General features: G+C 43.5%; 2 protein-coding genes and 1 pseudogene across 5 annotated transcripts; 2 read left to right on the top strand and 1 right to left on the bottom strand.

The window, feature by feature from the left end:
* Nucleotides 1-307: 307 nt before the first annotated feature.
* On the bottom strand, nucleotides 308-5083 carry LOC133919225 (trans-Golgi network-localized SYP41-interacting protein 1-like; annotated as a pseudogene).
* A 2504-nt stretch (nucleotides 5084-7587) lies between these two features.
* LOC133919224 (B3 domain-containing protein Os02g0598200-like) lies at nucleotides 7588-13657 on the top strand. Of its 4 annotated transcripts, none has more exons than XM_062363556.1 (8): nucleotides 7588-7733; nucleotides 7945-8964; nucleotides 9159-9327; nucleotides 10603-10872; nucleotides 10994-11110; nucleotides 11208-11365; nucleotides 12784-13174; nucleotides 13258-13657. In XM_062363556.1, exons 2-7 carry the CDS (start codon nucleotides 8014-8016, stop codon nucleotides 13030-13032), a joined length of 1914 nt encoding a protein of 637 aa, XP_062219540.1. In that variant the 5' UTR covers nucleotides 7588-7733; nucleotides 7945-8013; the 3' UTR covers nucleotides 13033-13174; nucleotides 13258-13657. The 4 variants fall into 4 exon arrangements, with proteins under 4 accessions (XP_062219540.1, XP_062219539.1, XP_062219538.1 ...); XM_062363555.1 differs by having other exon boundaries at nucleotides 9159-10455; nucleotides 12784-13155; XM_062363554.1 differs by having other exon boundaries at nucleotides 9159-10455; nucleotides 12784-13159.
* Nucleotides 13658-15633: 1976 nt separating this feature from the next.
* LOC133919223 (very-long-chain 3-oxoacyl-CoA reductase 1-like) lies at nucleotides 15634-17956 on the top strand. The gene is made up of 3 exons (XM_062363552.1): nucleotides 15634-16344; nucleotides 16875-16944; nucleotides 17447-17956. Exons 1-3 carry the CDS (start codon nucleotides 15692-15694, stop codon nucleotides 17702-17704), a joined length of 981 nt encoding a protein of 326 aa, XP_062219536.1. The 5' UTR covers nucleotides 15634-15691; the 3' UTR covers nucleotides 17705-17956.
* Nucleotides 17957-18189: the final 233 nt, after the last annotated feature.

Here is an 18189-nt window from a genome sequence, read left to right as displayed (position 1 = left end):
CGTAAATAGCAATTCTTACAAATCAATGATCCGTGATAGCTTTTGTATGCGGTTCAGCAAGAAGTCCCCTTTCTTGATGGTATCCTGGTAGAAAGCATTCCTCGCATCAGGTCGGTTCGTCTCCAGAACACCAGCAACCTTGTCAATCTTGCAGTGAAGCTTCCCATCGGCAATGAACCGTGACAGTTCCCTACAACAAGTGATAGGGAAAGCTTATGAATACAGCAAAGTACGAGAAAATGAATGTAGGGATATGGGAATCACATAGATCGATTACAGCAACAGGGCAACAATACTTACTGGTCTATGAAATCAACAGTCACACCGAATGCAGCAGCCATTGCTTCCATCGTCACACTCTTGTACGACTCCAAGTATTGTGAATAGACAACAGTGCGGAAATGAGGCTGAAGATAACGGTCTAACTTGATCTGCTCCGTCAAGCCAGCTGAAAGTAATTGACCATATACTAATATAAGCCACACAAACTTGCACACTATTATATTACAATAGTGCAAGAGTGCGGACAAGTTATTTATATATCCTCACAGAATGCAGCAAAAAATGACTTGTACTGGCAATTGTACAGGGAGTTGAGAAACTCAGAGAGGTGAGGTACTTTGCCAATCACGGCAAGGATTTCTGGTGCATCTACCACCTGTCGATTTCTGTATAATAATTATACCTGACAAGGAATTACAAAGCCAACTAAGGAGGGGGGAGGGGAATGGAAAAAGGTACTCTGTATATTCTAAGAAGGGGAGGGAGTTTTAAATTGTATAAGATCCACCTCTTTAGTTGTGTGCACATCATGCAGGCGAAATATAATAGTAAGTGAAACTAGATGGCTATGTCCAACTTACCACAATGGATTCTGTTCTTCACCCTTAGTTGTCTTACTAACAAGATCAGACACAACATGTTAACAGCTATGAATTAGATTAGTCATTCAACTATCTTGTTTACAGGTGGGAAGCAATTGCACTACGAACAATATTACAAAGATGACAGGTCCAATAACACAAGAAATAGAGGAGCAACCGTGATGATTAGACAAAGGATTCAACTAAGTTCATTGGTAGTAAAGCATTGTTGGTAGTACTCTATATATAAATTGCTCTAGAAAACCAGCAAGTTCAATAAACCAATAAATTCTCTCATTTCAACACACAGAACAGAGAAGAAACGTAAAAAAAAATAATTGTAGAAGAAAAAAATTACCTCCATAACTGGATCAGTCTGAAACCCCTTTGCAGCAAGCTGTTCATGCATACTCTTCGCTATAAGGCCCACATCTCTCAAGCTGCTGATTGTCTTTCCAAATTCTTCAGCCATAAGAGATAAGAGACTATCATCCATTACAAGCATGCCAAGCTTCTCGAGGTAACCATGATGTTCAGTTGAATGCCTTTGTAAGTTTCCATGAGTTTTATCCAACTCTTCCAAACATTTGGTTAGCTTAGCATTAATAGCACTGAGTTCTGTTTCATGTTTCACTTCAGCTTCATTCTTTTCAGCATCAAGAATAGAAAGATCCAATCTAGCCTGTGATAGTGCATCTTGTAGTGAGTTAATGGTGGTGTTGGCATCTTCAAGTTTGTTGGCATTTATAGCCAGTTCCTCATTTGTTTTCTTCAACTCCTCCTCTACAGCAGCAGTATGCAACTGTATTAGACGTTTTTCTTCAGAACTGGAAGAAATATAGTCTTTTAATTTACTCAATTCATCTTCTAACATGTTTATGGTGGAAAGGGCATCAGAAAGCCTGCTAGCGTGTAAGGTAATTTGCTCATTTGCTTGAGTAGCTCATTATCCAAAGAACTTTTAGCAACTCGAGTTTCCTTGATGTACTGGGCAATCTGGTTGATTTTTTTCTATAGGCGCCTCAAACGGCTGATCAATAGGAAGAGCAAAGCTTGATATTGAATCAGACAGAGTGCCCCAGGAAACTTTAGCTTCTTGCAACATGCTTTCGAGTTTCCCCTTTTCATCATTGAGGGTAATAATATCCAATTGCAGCTTTTCAAAATGTGCAGCCTGCAAAGATAGATGCTCGACTTGCTCTCTGATATCCGTAATGGCAGATTCTCTTGACTCTATCTCATGTTTTTAGATACTCAATATTCATGTTCTTTGCATCTGGCTCTTGTTTTATCTTATCTGCTCCAGAGTTTTTCTCAACCAAAACTCGCTTTAGATTTTCAGTTTCCAAGTTATTATCATCCAAAGCATGTTTAACCTTTTCAATCTCAGAGTTCTTCCCATCCAAAACATGCTTCAAATTATCTGCTAAGGAGTTATTTTCATCCAGAGCATATTTTAGCTTCTCTATCTCAGAGTTCTTCCCATCCAATACTTCTTTATATTCTCCGTTTCAGCTTTATTTTCATCCAGAGCATATTTTAGCTTCTCTATCTCAGAGTTCTTCCTGTCCAAAACTTGTTTCAAATTCTCTATTTCAGAGCTCTTCTCATCGTGGACTTGCTTGAGTCCTTCCCGCTCATGTACCAGACCCTTACCCTTCTTTACAGCCATTGACAGCTTCTCCCTAAGCAAAGATGATTTCTCCTCCACACGTTCAAGCTCCTTCTTTAGCAAGTCCTTTTCATTTTTCAGAACATAAATCTCCTGTCATTCTTTGCAGTTCACCAGTCCTCTCAGATCTATCAATCATGTCTTCCTCAAGAATTATCTTACATAATGTTGACTCCTGATCTAGGGTATATAGTAGTGTTTGTAACTTCTCAAAACTTTCACCCTCGATAGGAGAGGATTTTGTTCTTTGTTGGATGTTGCTGAGGCTCTGCTGTACTAATTTGGCAGTATCCAGAGGCTCATTGCCCTCCAATGTGACATCAGAAAATTCTGCAAATGCCTTTAGCAGCTCATTATTTTGTGAGGAGACAATGGACAATTTATCAACAGCAGCATTGTATAGGGACATCAATTCAGAATGTTCATTTACAAGCATGTCCTTTTCCTGTTTCTCTTCCAGTAGAACAATTGTCATTCGGTCAATTTCCTCGTGCATTGAACCCAACTTTGATTCATGTGCAGCCAGTCTAACCAACATTTCAGAAGACTCACTATGTAACCAGACTGCATCATCTTTGGCCTGGTTCAATGAGCTGACAAGCTAATTGATTTGGGAATCAAGTTCGCAGGTTAAGACCGAATGTGGAATGTCAACTGAGCTTAAAATATCTTTTACTATGCGGTGCTCTGAGAAGATCATATCAGCAATTTTCTTCTATTCAACCAACCATCCCAACCTGTCTATCATCTCCAAGGAAAGCAGATCCTCTGGAAATGTTACCTTCGGCAAGACCTCTTCAATGCGTTGAAGAACCCCATCCTTTAGTGAAAGGGAGGCCTGAAGAGAAGTAAGGGCAGTGTTTGCTTCATTCAGTTGCTCAATGCTGGCCTTAGCAGCTTCCCATGCACTATATGTTTCTCGAAGCTCATCCAAGCATTTTTCATGCTCATTCAACTTTTCATCTAGCAATATCCTTAGCTCCTCAACTCTGCTCTCAGCTGCTTGCAGGGCATCAGACTTCTTTTGCAACTCTGCCACGAAACTCTCAACTTCACCTGTCTTTTCAGCCAAGGCCTGCTTCAAGGAATCACGGTGTTGCACAAGTGACTTGCCCTTCATAACAGCTATGCTGAGCTTCTCCTTAGTCGTCGATAACTTATGCTCCATCTGCTCAAATTCTGCCTTTGCTTTGCTTGCCTCGGCATTCGCAGCATCCCGAGCAGCTTTCACTTCCTCAAGTTCATCAGCAAGAGTCTTCTTCTCTTCAGCAAAACCGTTCATCTTATGCAGGAAATCCACAACATTTCTCTTGCTACTGACCAATTCCTCTGTAACAATACCTAAGATGTAGCATGGTCACCTGGCCCTGTGGCCACAAAAGCAGGCTTCACCTTAAAACTTGCTCAAGCTGTTCAATACCCATCAAGCTCTCCAACATCGACAAAGTTTTCCTTTCAAGAATAGAAACCCCGTCCTGATCTGCACCCTCAAAGCTGACATCGTCTTGCCCAACCACAGCATCAACTGATGCAAGCATCCGCCCAACTGCTAGCTCAGACCCTTCCCTCCACGAACCCAGGTAGACATCCGAAACCTCCCTAGACACATCTGCCTCCGCAGCACTCGCATGCAGCCTCTCAATCTCCTGCTTCCTAGCACGTGCAACTGAATTAAGTTCAAGCACAAGCCTCGAGCAGTCATCCAGCATCGAATGCAACGGTGTCTCATCAGGATCCTCTCCATGCAACGATACTGAAGCTTCCTGCCCCACCATCTCTTGTAGCATCCTCCGGAGTGCTACTGCCTCCCGCGCAAACACCTCCCTCTCTTCCTGAACCAAAAACCATTCCGCGTCAATCATGAGCTGAACCACACGGAACAAAATTAAATGGAGGAGGGAATGCTGCATAGGAAGCTGCACCTTGTACTTGTGGCACTCGCCGGCGACACTGGACACCTCGGGGAAGTCGATGACGGCCATGGGCTCGTCGAAGGAGCGCGCGGAGCGGGAGCCAGCAGCGGCGAGGTCGTCTAGAGCGTCCTCGAAGGTCTCGCCGCTGGTGGCGTCGTCGGTGGGCATGTTGACGAGGACGCCACCTTCGGGGTCGGCCCCGGGGCTCCGGGCTTCCTGCAGAGCGAGAGAAGATTCTAGAAGCCGTTCGTCCGGACCCACGCATCCGAACAGAGGTGGTCTCGTGCTAATACCTGGGCGGGGAGCTTGACGAGGACGCCGTCGCTGCTGCCGCTCTCGTCGGAGTGGGCCCCGACGGGCGGCGGCGAGCGGAGGGGGAGGAGAAGGACTTTGGGGAAGAGTCCGAATCGGAGTGGTCGGCCATGGCGGCGGCGGCGGCGCTAGATCTGGGCCGGGTGGGCCGGTGGGGGATCCGATCACGCCATCGGCGACGCGAGGAAGAGCAGGAATTGGGTGGAATGTCTGGTTCGGTGGAGACGATGGCGTGTGGGCCCAGTCCCAGGTGCGTGGAGCAAACCCGCAGCTGCAGCAGAGAGGCTCTGGGGCGAGAGCGAGCTTACACGTGGGGCCCAGTTGGCAGCGGAAGAGTTGCAGTGGTGATTTGTCACCTTGGTGGCCCTTGTCAGCAGGCCGCGCGGTGACCGAGGGCCCACCTGTCCGATCCGTAGATTTTTTGTTTTTTATCTCGAAAATAAAACATTATAAAATTAGGTACCATTTCAAAAAAATTGCAAAAATTAGGTACATGTAACCCTTCCGACGGCAACATGTGACATGTTAAAAATAAAATAAAAATACAGTATTATAATGATCTCAAAATTCAAAACATTATCAAAAATTATCTTTTTTTATAAATCATATTTTTGCCTAATTTTTTAGAGATAGATCATACTACACTTGGCGAGCAATTTCGATAGTGTTTTAAATTTTGAGAGTAAAAGAATAATGCATTTTTTATTTTAAACTTGACGTACATTGGAAGTCACCTTCCTTCGGTCGCCGCCTATTTTTTAACTTTTCTAAACGGATGTCTATTTTGTAATTTTTTATTTTCGAAATATAATAGCTAAAAATTCCCGATCCGTACACCTTTGAGCTCGGGCATGATGGGCTAGCCATGATGCTAGGCAGCTGGGCTGAAACGACTGCCCTTGATCGCTATTCGTCTCTAGACCAGCTCGAGCATTGTTCACTGGTGTAAGTGGGCCTTGCCTCCGCCTTACCAATGGAGGAGCCGAAGAGCAACCCACTATTAGGCCAGCCTCAACGGATTCCCTTTGAGGAACAAAATCTCGTCGTGAAGGGATTTTCATTCCCTTCAGCGCTCCAACGGTTTCCCTTCACGGTTCCCTTCACGATGGGATTCTCAGGGTCATTCCCTTCAGGACGGGATTCTCTTTCCTTTCCCTTCGCGATTCCCCTCGAAGGGAAGCTGTTGGAGATGAGAGAAAATAAAGAGAATGAAAATGGGGAAGGGAATCGGGAAGGGAACGAAATGAAGGGAATATGGTTGTGGATGATCTTACAGCCGACGAGCTCTTCTTTGATCATTTTGTAGGTCGTCATTTCGAGAAAATGCGTATTTGATGGTGTTCCTCCCTCAAGGAGCAGGTCTGTCTGGTGACACCATGTCTCGGACCAGGTTTTGATGCGCGGATTGTTCTCCTAGTACTTTCTTGATCGGGCCTGGACGGCCTGTAGGTGTTATTCTTTTTTCCGTGAACTCTGGAGCTAGGGTTCTTGATTAGTTCGAGTGATTCTTTGGAGTTATTATTGGAGTGCACTCTAGGAGCGATTTCTGGATGTTTCAGTTATTCTTGGGTTTGAGCCATCTTTGAGTGATTTTTGGTAGAATCTTTTGTGCAGCTAAGGATATGTTTGTTTTTTTATTATAATTGCAGGATTTTAATTTTAAAATCAAAATTGATAATAAACAGATCGACCCTACCATCCAAATTCCACAATATAGAGACAGATTATGCTATAATCCATAATCTAGGGGAAAGCTACCTCTGTATTATGGATTATAGGTTGTGACACATATTTACCTATCTTTGTCATTACAAACATAATGTTAGGTTTTTTTTCTCTCCCTTTGCTCTCTCACTACTTCCCCTCGTGTATGCCGCAACCTAAGGCGATGGCAGCATGAGGTTCTCTGCCGACGCCGACGCGCACCGTTAGATCTTGTTGTCAACGTCGACGCGAGGCTGCCGGCGCTGCGTAGATCGACGCAAAGGGGGGTTGGTGCACGTGGTCCTACGCCAGGCTCCGGCCGGCCAACGCCAGAGGCCATGAGGTAGGAGGTGAGGCGGGAGCCGGCGGCGGCCACTGGTCCGTTTCTCCTCCTCCTCCTCTCTCTTGCTTTTCTCCGTTCTTGGAATCGTCTCATCTCGCAAGGGAGGAGGAAGAGGAGATCGAGATAGCCATGATACATCAGCAGTAGCGGGTTCGATCTAAATTTGGATTTGTTATGCGATAATGCAGCTGGTGGACAAGGATTCGGAGAAGGCGATGTTCAGGACGACCATCAACGCCAACAATCGCAATCAAGTTGAACCATGCTGAGGGTATGGCCATCGTGATGAAGTAGCATAACCGTGCTGAGGAGACCTACTACGCAGGAGTAGATGGCGAAAGTAGACAGAGACTCCGGGAGGCGAGGGAGAGTCCGTAGGGGAGGGGAGAGACAGGGAAAAGATTCTAATAATCCAGTGCTGTTTATTTTAGATTATATAATTTAGAGTCTAACAATCCAGATTCTAAAACGTGAGAATCAAAATCTAAATTATTAGGATCACAATAAAAAAACAAACAGTATCTAAATTTTGGGATTTTTATTTGATCGGTTGCTTGGACTCCGAAATGTTGCGTCCATGGGCTTGGGAGAAACCTTTCTGCGGATTCTTTGAGAAAATTGGAGGTTTTTCTTTTCTCTAGGGGCCTGTTTGGAACTCCCGATCCGCGCCGGGATCCCAGACTTTTCCCATGGTGTGAAGCCCGCGGAGCAAGCTCCCTCGGGCCAGATGAACATGCCATTTGGTTGGTCCATTTCACGGGGTTTCACGGCCCGATCCGCGTGGTTTCCACGGGGAACTATCCACGCGGGTCCAGGTCGAGATCGCTTCCCCGTCAGAGGCGCTCGACGTGAGCCTCTCCGCCACGCTCTGAAGACGCGAGCCCCCTCGGCCGCCACCGCCGCGCCCTGGCTCCTACCACCCTGCTGTGAGTCCTCTCCTCCTCTCCATCTATTGCTCGCCGGCCAGTGTTTCCCATGAGTTTCTTCTCAGATCTTCCCTGGGATTTCCTCCCCTTGCTTCCAAACATAGCCTAGATGTGAATTTGGAGGGGTTTTTTTGGGAGGGGTGCGGGGGTGCGGTTGTGATCCTAGTAGCCAGTTCTGTTGTAGATGCCCTGATGGTTTCCTCTGTTCCAGGTGAAAAGAGTTTGGTGATGTCATTGTTTGGTAAGGGGAAGAAACGGAATCTTGATCGGGTTTGAGAGGATGAGTGGTGTTGTCCCCGAGTTTGCATGCCGGAAGCGGCTGAGAAGCTGCGACAATGCCAAGAAGAACCTTAAGAGTGATGACGATGAGGATGAGGTGAAGAATAGGATGATACCGGCTGCGTTCTTTGAGAAGGAGAAGAAAAAGAAAAGGCTAAACAATGCCAATAGTGAGAAGAATAGCAAGGTGTCCGCCACATTGTTTGGGACAGAGAGGAAAAAGGAAAAGCTGAACAAAATCAACAGCAAGAAGAAGATGATGGCTGATGACCAGGAGAGGGAAGAGAGCAAGGTAAGGAATGACCACAATATGGTAAAGAACAGGAAGGTGTGCACTGCATTCTTTGAGAAGGAGAAGAAAAGGAAAAGGCTGAAGAATACCAACATTGAGAACCTGCAGAGTGATGACAATGAAAAGGAGGTGAAAATGTGTAATTGTGATAGTAAAGTGAAGAATGGGAAGGTATCGGCAACATTCTTTGAGAAGGAGAAGAAAAAGAAAATTTTGGGCAGTGACAATGCCAAGAAGAAGACGAATGACAAGAAGAGGAACACACCACTCTCATTCAGTAAGAATAAAATGCAGAACAACGACAGCAAGAAGACTGCACCAATCATATATGCTGTTAAGGAGAAGAATATGAGGCCCAGTCAAAGTACGGAGATTAAGATGCGACACAATGGCAAGCAGAAGAAGAGGAATGTGCCATCTGGTATATCCAAAGAGAAGAAAATGCAGACATTAAGTGACTCTAACTATCAAAAAAGGAAGAGGGTAGAACCGCACACACTATTCAAGAAAGAGAAGTGGATGCAGTTTGATCATACTGATAAGAAGACCCGTACTGATAAGGTGAAGGAAAAGAAGATCTGTGGTGACGGCAAGGAAAAGAAGAGGAAGGAGCCCTTCGCATTCTTCAAGTTCATATGCAACAATTTCGAGGAATTTCTGGTATGTTTTTGTTTCTCACTGTTTCCCATTTATGATCATGCCCTAATATCATTAGTTTTGCTCATGAGCTATCTTCATTGTCTTGACATAGCTTTAAGCTTTGTTTGTTCTGGTTCATAATAGTATATTTTTCTATTTGTATTATGCCATGGTGCTTATCCTTAAACATCATGCACATGGGTATGTTTGTGCAGTTAATACCACCTATGGTCACATGCAAATTGGAGAATTTGACTAATCATCATGTATATCTTGAGGATGCAGAGGGAAAATGTTCAAAGATCAGGCTGTCGGTGGTGGATGGTTACCTTGCTTTTCATCAGGGATGGAATATGTTTGTTTCAGACCATTTGATTAAGTGGGGTGAGTTTCTGTTGTTCGAGTACACTGCCAAGTCAACATTTTCTGTGCGGGTTTTTGGTAAAGATTCTCTTGAAAGACTGCATTTCAATGTTGAAAGAGAAAGAAAAGGTGTTAAGGAGAAACATACATGGAGTAATATGTCACCTGATGATTTGGTCTCATTCGATGGGAACTCAGAAGACATAGATGATGACCACTATCTTTTTGGTGAATATCCTAGGAGAAAAGTGCCTGAAACACATCATGTGACTGTTGAAGGCCCTAAAAATGTTGAGTGTGGGGTTGGGTCTGGACCAGAGGCTCTAGATAAAAAGAATGGGAATTTGGTCAATCGACAATGCAAAACAAAGGGTATATCTCCACTGCGCAGCCAAGAAAAAACTGTAATTCTAATTACGGATTCAGAACCATCAACACATGAAAATGAGAATATAATGAAGCTAACAGCATCAGAGGCTGATTCCGATACACATCATGTGGCTTTTAATACCAACGAAGACCCTAGAATACTTCAGAGCGGGGTTGGGAATGGACCCTCAGTTGTACTAGATGACAAGAAGGGACCTGATGCACAGCGTGAAAGCAAGTGTACTTCACCGACATGCAGCAAAGCTAAAACAAGAAGATCTGAAATAACTAATGCAGCTCCTTCAACGCATGAAAATGGTAAAAAAGTGAAACATGTATTAGAATTACATGATTCAGATGAAGATTTAAGAACAAAACAAGAAATAAATTCCATTCGTTTAGAACCTACTACATCCATGGAGAAGTATTATAATAATAGCAAGATGAATATCAGTCAAAACATTTGCAGAAAATATGAAGCTCATGGAGGTTTTCTATGCTTGGAGAAGTGGAGGAAGGGTATTGTGACTAGTGGTCGAGCAGCTCTCGATGGCACTGGACTGATTAAACCTGAAAATCCACAAAAAACTGATAGTCAATTGGTAGGTGATTACGATGCAATTGGACTAAACCCTGTCGACAAGTGCTTTTGGTCTGAGGGCACTCATGCCTGTGTCCAACCAATATTCACCATGCCCGTCAAAGAACCCTCAAGTCCTGACAGGGTATCCATATGCGGACACGGCGGGACAGAGATCGACCATAGTATCGATGGAAAAGGTGGTGTGCTACATATCATAATTTTCTATGATTTCTTCCACTATTTGTTACCAAAACTTTTTGTACTGCTTCATTCAAAAAAGAGTTTTGTACTGTTCATTGTGGAGATAAGTTATATTTATAGCATATATTGAATGTCTGTGATAGGTGCTGCTGTTCAACTTCAAACAAAAAAGGAACAATTGAAAACCGTGGGAAGCATTGTAAATAGCCAAAGGAACAATATCCCTGCATGTGCAAACCCTGTTGTTGCGGGTAATCATGGTGCAATAGGGCTAAACCCAGTTGGGTCTGAAGGAACTTGTGCATTTGTTGAATCAGTGCTTACCATGCCCGTTGAGAAATCCTCGAGTCCTGACAGGATATCCAAATGTGGAAGTAGCAGGACAGAGATTGATCATAATGCCGATGGAAAAGGTGGGAGTGTGCTTATAACTTTCTACAGTTACTGCAACTAATTTTCTTTTCGAAGTTCTCTGGACTGTTTATTGTGGAGATAAATTTTACTTGTAGCATATACTGAGTATCTACTTGGTAGGCTCTACTGTTCAACTTGAAACAAAGATGAATCAATTGAAGCCAGTGGGAGGCATTGTAAGTAGCCAAAGTACCAACATTCTTGTGTGTGCCAACCATGTAGTTGCAAGTCAATCAGGTGAAGTCATTTTATCTTTTTTTTAATATAAAATTAGACAGAGGGTTGCCAATTGGATAATGTGTTTCTAATTGGGCAATTAACTTCACCCTTGCAGAACATTGTTTCTCCAAACAGAAAGATAGAAAGTCTACTGATTGTGTGATCTCGGTGTCTTTGATGCCTATGAAGGCCGAAATTCTGGAGTTAGATGATCGTTCCTTACTAAAGATCAACTTGCAATTCTGCATTCCTAATACCACTCGGAAATGGCTTGTGAGTTCTTTTTTTTTGTACTCCATAAATAGTCTTCTTTCACTATTGTTCTGTAACACTTCATGTTATTATATATATCTTTTTTTTTGGCTCAATCAAAAGTATCCTTGCAAAAGGAAGAATTATTAAATTATGGATTCCCTTGCAAAGATTGGTCGACCACACTTTATACCACTGTGATAGCTGAACCTTCAGATTTGCTTGAGTTTCAGTAGAAAACTAGCATTAATCGCACCTTCCATCTTGATATGTAGGCCTCCACAGATTTTGAAGGACACATCTATAAACAACTGGTCAGATTAAATGCACCTCTTCGTTTTGAGGGCTAGAAATTCTCACATCAATCTGTAAATAAAAAATCCTAGAAATATTTTTCTATAATCGAGAGAAGAAGGGTAAGATCTAAACTGCTTACTCTGGCGTGTAAAGGTGCAGATTAATCAGATATAGATAGTATAGTTATTACAAGTTGTCTAACAAATATACAACTATTTTGCAGTCATACAGACTAGGGCTGTAGAGCAAATAGAACTGTATCAGTGGGAAATTGGGGTAGTGTTGTGAACTTTTACTAACCTTTGATGATTGGTCCATCAATATATAAGTTGGTCACATAAAAGTACCATTTTTCCTTTTTAAAAGTACTTCCATATGACCGTAATTTCATAGTTAGTATTGATCTACTGCTAATGAATTAATATGTCAAAGCTCAGTCTTGGTGACCATTTCAGCAGTAACCAGTCCTTATATTTTTGAATGGAGGAAATAGTTATCAGCTACATTATTTGATTTCACCCCACAACTCAGTTTTATAGCTGGTTACCTCATAGTCTCATACATTTGCGTTGGCTATGGAGCTCTGAAGCCTGAACATTTCTCTAGATTCATTTAGTCAACTTTGTGATGGTTTTGGGTAATGGATGGCTGTTACTGAGTCCATGATGATCTAGGGCTGCAAAGTGGCATGGGAGTGGTGTAGGTTGAAACGTACGTTTACTGGGGGCACATTACGAGCATCACTAACTGTTTAAAATGTTGAATATCTCATTGTTGGAGTTCATATGCTTTATAGTTGCTAAATGCTCCAGTAGGTTGTTGTAAAACATGTCCTGCTGAGATTATGTAGTACGGAACTTCAATTTTAAGGTTGCCTATAGAGCTTGTGACATTGTTGATCAGTACGACATAACTATTAAGCTGTAATGAGTATAATATCTTACAGTGTTAGATCTTATTTCTCTTAATATTTTTCTAATAGATCTCCTCCCTCGTTTGTTGAAGCCATTAGATTTTTTTTATTTGACCTTTTGTTGATCTCATTCACCCATTCATAATTTTATGTTTTAGCTTCTTGAGTAAAGTTGTTGATCAGTATGTCATAGGAGTACCATTTAACTCTTGTTTTTACCTTCCTCTAGGAGCTACCAAAGTCGCTTTCCAATGCTCTTAGACAAAGAAGGCAAGATCAGAACGTTATAATGCTGAAGGATCCCTTGAAGAGATTATGGCCAGTTCTTTACCATGAGAACTCAGTATTTGTGGGCTTCACCGCAGGCTGGAAACATTTTGTTGCAGCAAACAACCTTCAGACAGGGGATCTCTGTGAGCTTTTTAAAGAGCCAGACGATGAAGAGCCAGTGTACTCTGTTCAGATCACAAAAAAATGAGTCTGATGTGTGCACGGTGTACCATCTTTTGTAAAAGTTGCATGGTCCTTGTATAAATATCGGCCTGTTTGGAATTCTTGGGGTTTAGTTCAAAATTCGAACCAAAATTTAAAATTTCACCTCGTCGGTACTCACTCCTTAAGTGGATTGCGCTTCATGATTTTTTTTTTTTATATCTATCAATCAATACTGTAGCTGACTCTTGTTTCCCCTAATCTTGTACAGGCATCAGGAAGCATGCTTCAGTCAAACAACTCCACGGAGGTGCACCCAATTTGTGTGAAAAACAGCCATCCAGTTGGCCATTTTGACAAGGATGCATATTTTGCCATTTTGCTGTGTACATATATGTGTGTAGTACCCGCTGTCTGTTGTAGACTGTGATTGGACTTTCCATGATCAACCTCTTAAAGTCAGGCATGCAGGGACTGCATCTGCACCTGTTATATTAGATGTTGGAACTAGACCATGAGTTTGCTGTACTCATGAATCTTGATGCTGCAGTGATAAGAAAGCGTGTTGACCATGTTCACTTTTCATCTTTGCTCCTTGATCCTGGTAATATTTGGACCGCCATGCCTGAACTGGAGAAGGATTTGAATATAATGTGCTGGTAATACTTTTATCGCCTTTGTGCACTGCTAATTGTGCAGAATTTATACTTTGACTCCTTGATACGCTTTTATGATAAATACGAAGTTTCTTTTATAGGCAATTATAATGTGAAATCGTTGAGCCATAGCACACCTTGCAGTTTTGACTTGGTATTTCGATCACGCCAGTGTTAGCCCAACGCCCAGCGTCTCCATCCGTGCTGGTGTTAGATCATCCCAAATCATATCTCTTTCATTTCGTTATTTTCTTAATTTTTTTTATCTTATTCTCTTTATTTTATCGTATTCTCAACAGTTTCTTTTCAAAAGAATTTATAAAAGAAAAGTAGAAATAATCTTGTGCTGAAGAGAATAATCTTAAAAATTACTTCGTGACGATAACTTAAAAAAATTGTTGGAGTGCAGAATGAAATAAGAATTTCTTCACGTTCGCGAAGAAAATCCCTTATGAATGCCCTTAGCCCAACGCCCAGCGTCATGGAGCGTCGCTAGCAGCAGCAGCCCCCACCTGCTCGAATTCAAGGCGATTTTATGAGACCGCTGGCGGCTTTGCTCCGCTGACGGGCCGTGGCGTGCCGGAGAATTAAGAGCGAGGGGGTTGGGATTTCCGCCAGCCACCCGCGACCACCGTCCCCTCCTTAATTTCAGCTCATCAAACCCCAGCGCCCAACCCCAACCCCCCGCTGCTGCTCCTTCTTCATCAGGCCTTCGCAGAAAAATGCAAGATGCTCCCCGTCCACCACGTATCGCACGGGCCGGCTCTCACCTACTCCCGGGGAGGCGGGGGGATACTCTCTTTTGGTCAAATTATTCCTCTTCTTGGATAAATCTAGGGGAGCTTAAACGCTAGCTCCCGTCCTGTGGAAACACCTCAGCACCATTGTTTCGTGCTATGTTACGGCTGCAAGCCACATGTTAGGTGAATCTACCAAACACGTAACGGTTCTGTGGATAAATTTGACATGTGAAAGAGTGTGGCTCGAGGTCTACGGTTATATCGAGTGTCTAAGTTTTTTTATTAACATGTAAGATCTACATAATAAAGAATGAAAAATGATTCAAACATTGATATCGAAATTTTACAAATTTTGATATTTTCTTCGGTGAATGAAAAAAGTTGTAAAAGTAAATAGATATCCTGTGATATGTGTATGTGATCCGTCCCATCTGTCATCTCATGTAAAGATTGTCTCTTCAATTAATTCCTTTGACTGCCATTTACAAATAGATCTGGCGGCTTAGTTTGTTAGGCAGGACACAAACAAATTGCAACAACGTTTCAAAGAAAATAGGTACAGCTAATGCAGGTTGTGTTGCTAACCTCAACGGAATACTTGTTCCGGATAAACAACGGATTCATACGTTACAAGGCACAACCGAGAATAAAAACAAGACTTCAGTCAAAGGACATGAACAGACAAGCGATCCTTCTTCACTATGAGAGAGAGAAAAAATGACGCACGTCTGAAAACATCTTCCAGTGACTATACTACTGTAGCGAAGGCAAATCGGCATACTAATTTTCATTTGACTGATTCGAAGTTTGAATCTGACATAAACATGCTTCAAGAGCGGTAAGTAAGTGGAGTATAATCAATTTGGTGTTTCCGATATTCCTAGTTTTTGTTTGAAGGTATCTTATTTGAATTATTTTTTGAACCCAGCGAATTCATGTTTCTTGATGACGAATTGAGCAAAACCGCATCGAATTCAAGTTTGCATGCAACATTCATCCGTCGCATATTCAAATTAGCGAGTATCTAAATCCAATTAAAAATATCCGAACTTAGTTTTCAAGTTAGTGCTCAGATGGAAAGGAAATTCACTAACTATAAGCTGTCCCGTGTCGATGACTGTTAATACATCTGTAATTACTGCAGAGTATCTATATGTCAAGTGACTATTAATGTATATGTAGTTACTGCAGAGTATACGTGTCTGTCCCGTTCGGTTAGCCTGGTACACCAGTTTCACCCACTCGCAGAAGGCCCCTCCCCTATAAGTCCCACCTGGGCACCGCATCGCATCCCAGTTCCGACGACACCATGGCTGGCACGTGCGCGCACGTGGAGTTCATCCGCGCGCAGCCGGCGTGGGCGCTGGCGCTCGCGGCCGTGGGGCTCCTCGTCGCCGCCCGCGCCGCCGTCCGCCTCGCGCTCTGGGTCTACGCCGCGTTCCTGCGCCCGGGCAAGCCCCTGCGCCGCCGCTACGGCGCCTGGGCCGTCGTCACCGGCGCCACCGACGGCATCGGCCGCGCCATCGCGTTCCGCCTCGCCGCGGCTGGGCTCGGGCTCGTCCTCGTCGGCCGCAACCCGGAGAAGCTCGCCGCGGTGGCCGCCGAGATCAAGGCCAAGCACCCCAAGGTCCCCGAGGTGCGCACCTTCGTGCTCGACTTCGCCGGCGAGGGGCTCGCCGCGGGGGTGGAGGCGCTGAAGGAGGCCATCCGGAGCCTCGACGTCGGCGTGCTCGTCAACAACGCCGGTGTGTCGTACCCGTACGCGCGCTACTTCCACGAGGTGGACGAGGAGCTGATGCGCAGCCTGATCCGGGTCAACGTCGAGGGCGTCACGCGGGTCACGCACGCCGTGCTGCCCGGCATGGTCGAGAGGAAGCGCGGCGCCATCGTCAACATAGGCTCCGGTGCCGCCTCCGTCGTGCCCTCCGATCCGCTCTACTCCGTCTACGCCGCCACCAAAGCGTGAGTTCCTCGCGTCCCTGCTCTCGAATTACTGATTTGCTTCGTCTCTTTTGATGTTTACTGCAGCAGTTCTACATGTTCATGCTTATATCGACTCGAATTTAGGATACATGGCGGTAGTGGGAGAAAGATTGAGAACAAAGGAACACGCCTTTGTTACCTGCCTGCCTGTACTTGATTAGCTTTTTAAGGTGTTTGCTAGGATCTGGAACTATTTTAGGAAGTTTGGATAGGGAATCAGAGGAAACACTTTTGGTGTGAGTTTTTAGTTCTCTAGTCATATATCAGATTCCGATGCAAGCAGAGGTGGCGCTAGATGTGCTCTATTGTAAGGATAGGAATAGTTGGAGAGTGGAATTGTGTCAGTTTAGGATTGTTTGAAATGTTCAGCTTGTTCAGATCTGGTGTGGAATTGCATCAGTTACTAAATTTCAGAGTGATGGTCTTGCATTGTTTCAGAGAATTAGGAACATCTTTGACTTTTTATTTATTGATTACCGAATAATGATCTTTTACTTTTTACTTCTTAGGTATGTTGACCAATTCTCAAGATGCCTTTATGTTGAGTACAAGAGCAAGGGTATTGATGTGCAGTGCCAGGTAACAACTGATCTCTATTTGCAACAAATGTATCTTGTCTCAAATTATTCAATCTTTTATGCAGTCAATAAAAGATTTTCACATTGTTCAGATGAGTCATTGGTTCTCGCTGAAGTTCCAATTTTTTGCTGCCATAGTTTCCACACAAATATCTCTGTGAACAACGAAAAAATGAATTCTTATGAAACAATCCAATTGTTCTTTTAAGCTTCCTATGTATGCTATGACAGGAGATGTCATAATGTGATAGTGCTCACAAACTAAAGTAATCCTGAAAATTGCAGATTTCTTATACTAACTCACCAAAATTATGATTTCTCATGTTCTACTGAAATTACTTAAGTTGTTCCTCTGATCAACCGAGGTATACCTATCTTTTCACCTCTTCTTGTTGACCACTCCATTTAGTTCTTTTACAATTGCTACATCTATGTTGTTAGGAATATGTTTTGTCATCTGTATGAACTTTTGCACTTTAACTTGACTTCTTTGATCTATTCAGGTGCCCTTGTATGTGGCGACAAAGATGTCATCCATCAGGAAATCTTCCTTCATGGTCCCATCTGCTGACACCTATGCCCGCGCTGCTGTCCGCCACATTGGATATGAGCCTAGGTGCACGCCGTACTGGCCGCACTCTGTTGTGTGGTTCTTGATCTCCATGCTTCCCGAGTCCCTAGTAGACAGCGTGCGCCTGAACATGTGCATCAAGATCCGCAAGAAGGGGCAAGCTAAGGATGCCAAGAAGAAAGCACAGTGACCCCTGATGCTTGCTGAACTATGATGAAATTTGCAATGCTTCTCCTGGACAATTATCTCTAGCATTGCTGTAGGCACTTTATGAAGTAGTTAAATTGCCTTCTGAATCTGTTTAAGTTGAGGATGATGTTGTTCCCTCCACGGTTATGAAGCAGATACCTGTAATTTTTTTTTCATTTCGGAACAGCAGATGCACTTAAAGTGGAAATGGTATTGACTTGAAGTTGTGCAGCTCTGTTTAGCTGCCTTCTAATGTGGTTTGTTTGCCCTTCGAAAATTCGAGACGGCTTTCCTTCTGTTTGCTTAGGTACGAACGTCCAGACAATTGTTAGGTTTATCCATGAAGACTTTGGAGGCCAGATTTGCGGCCGTAATAACAACACTAAAAGTAACTATCGCTGCAGTGATTCTTGGCAGAATTCAACTCTGCAGCGATTCTCTGTTTATTTTGAACTGCATTTCAAGCCGTGCCCAATCATTTGGCGA

The sequence above is a fragment of the Phragmites australis genome, chromosome 5 (assembly GCF_958298935.1).
Source record: "Phragmites australis chromosome 5, lpPhrAust1.1, whole genome shotgun sequence".
NCBI lineage: Eukaryota > Viridiplantae > Streptophyta > Magnoliopsida > Poales > Poaceae > Phragmites > Phragmites australis.
Note: the sequence above shows the minus strand (reverse complement) of the source record. Positions and strands in the feature narration are given on the sequence as shown.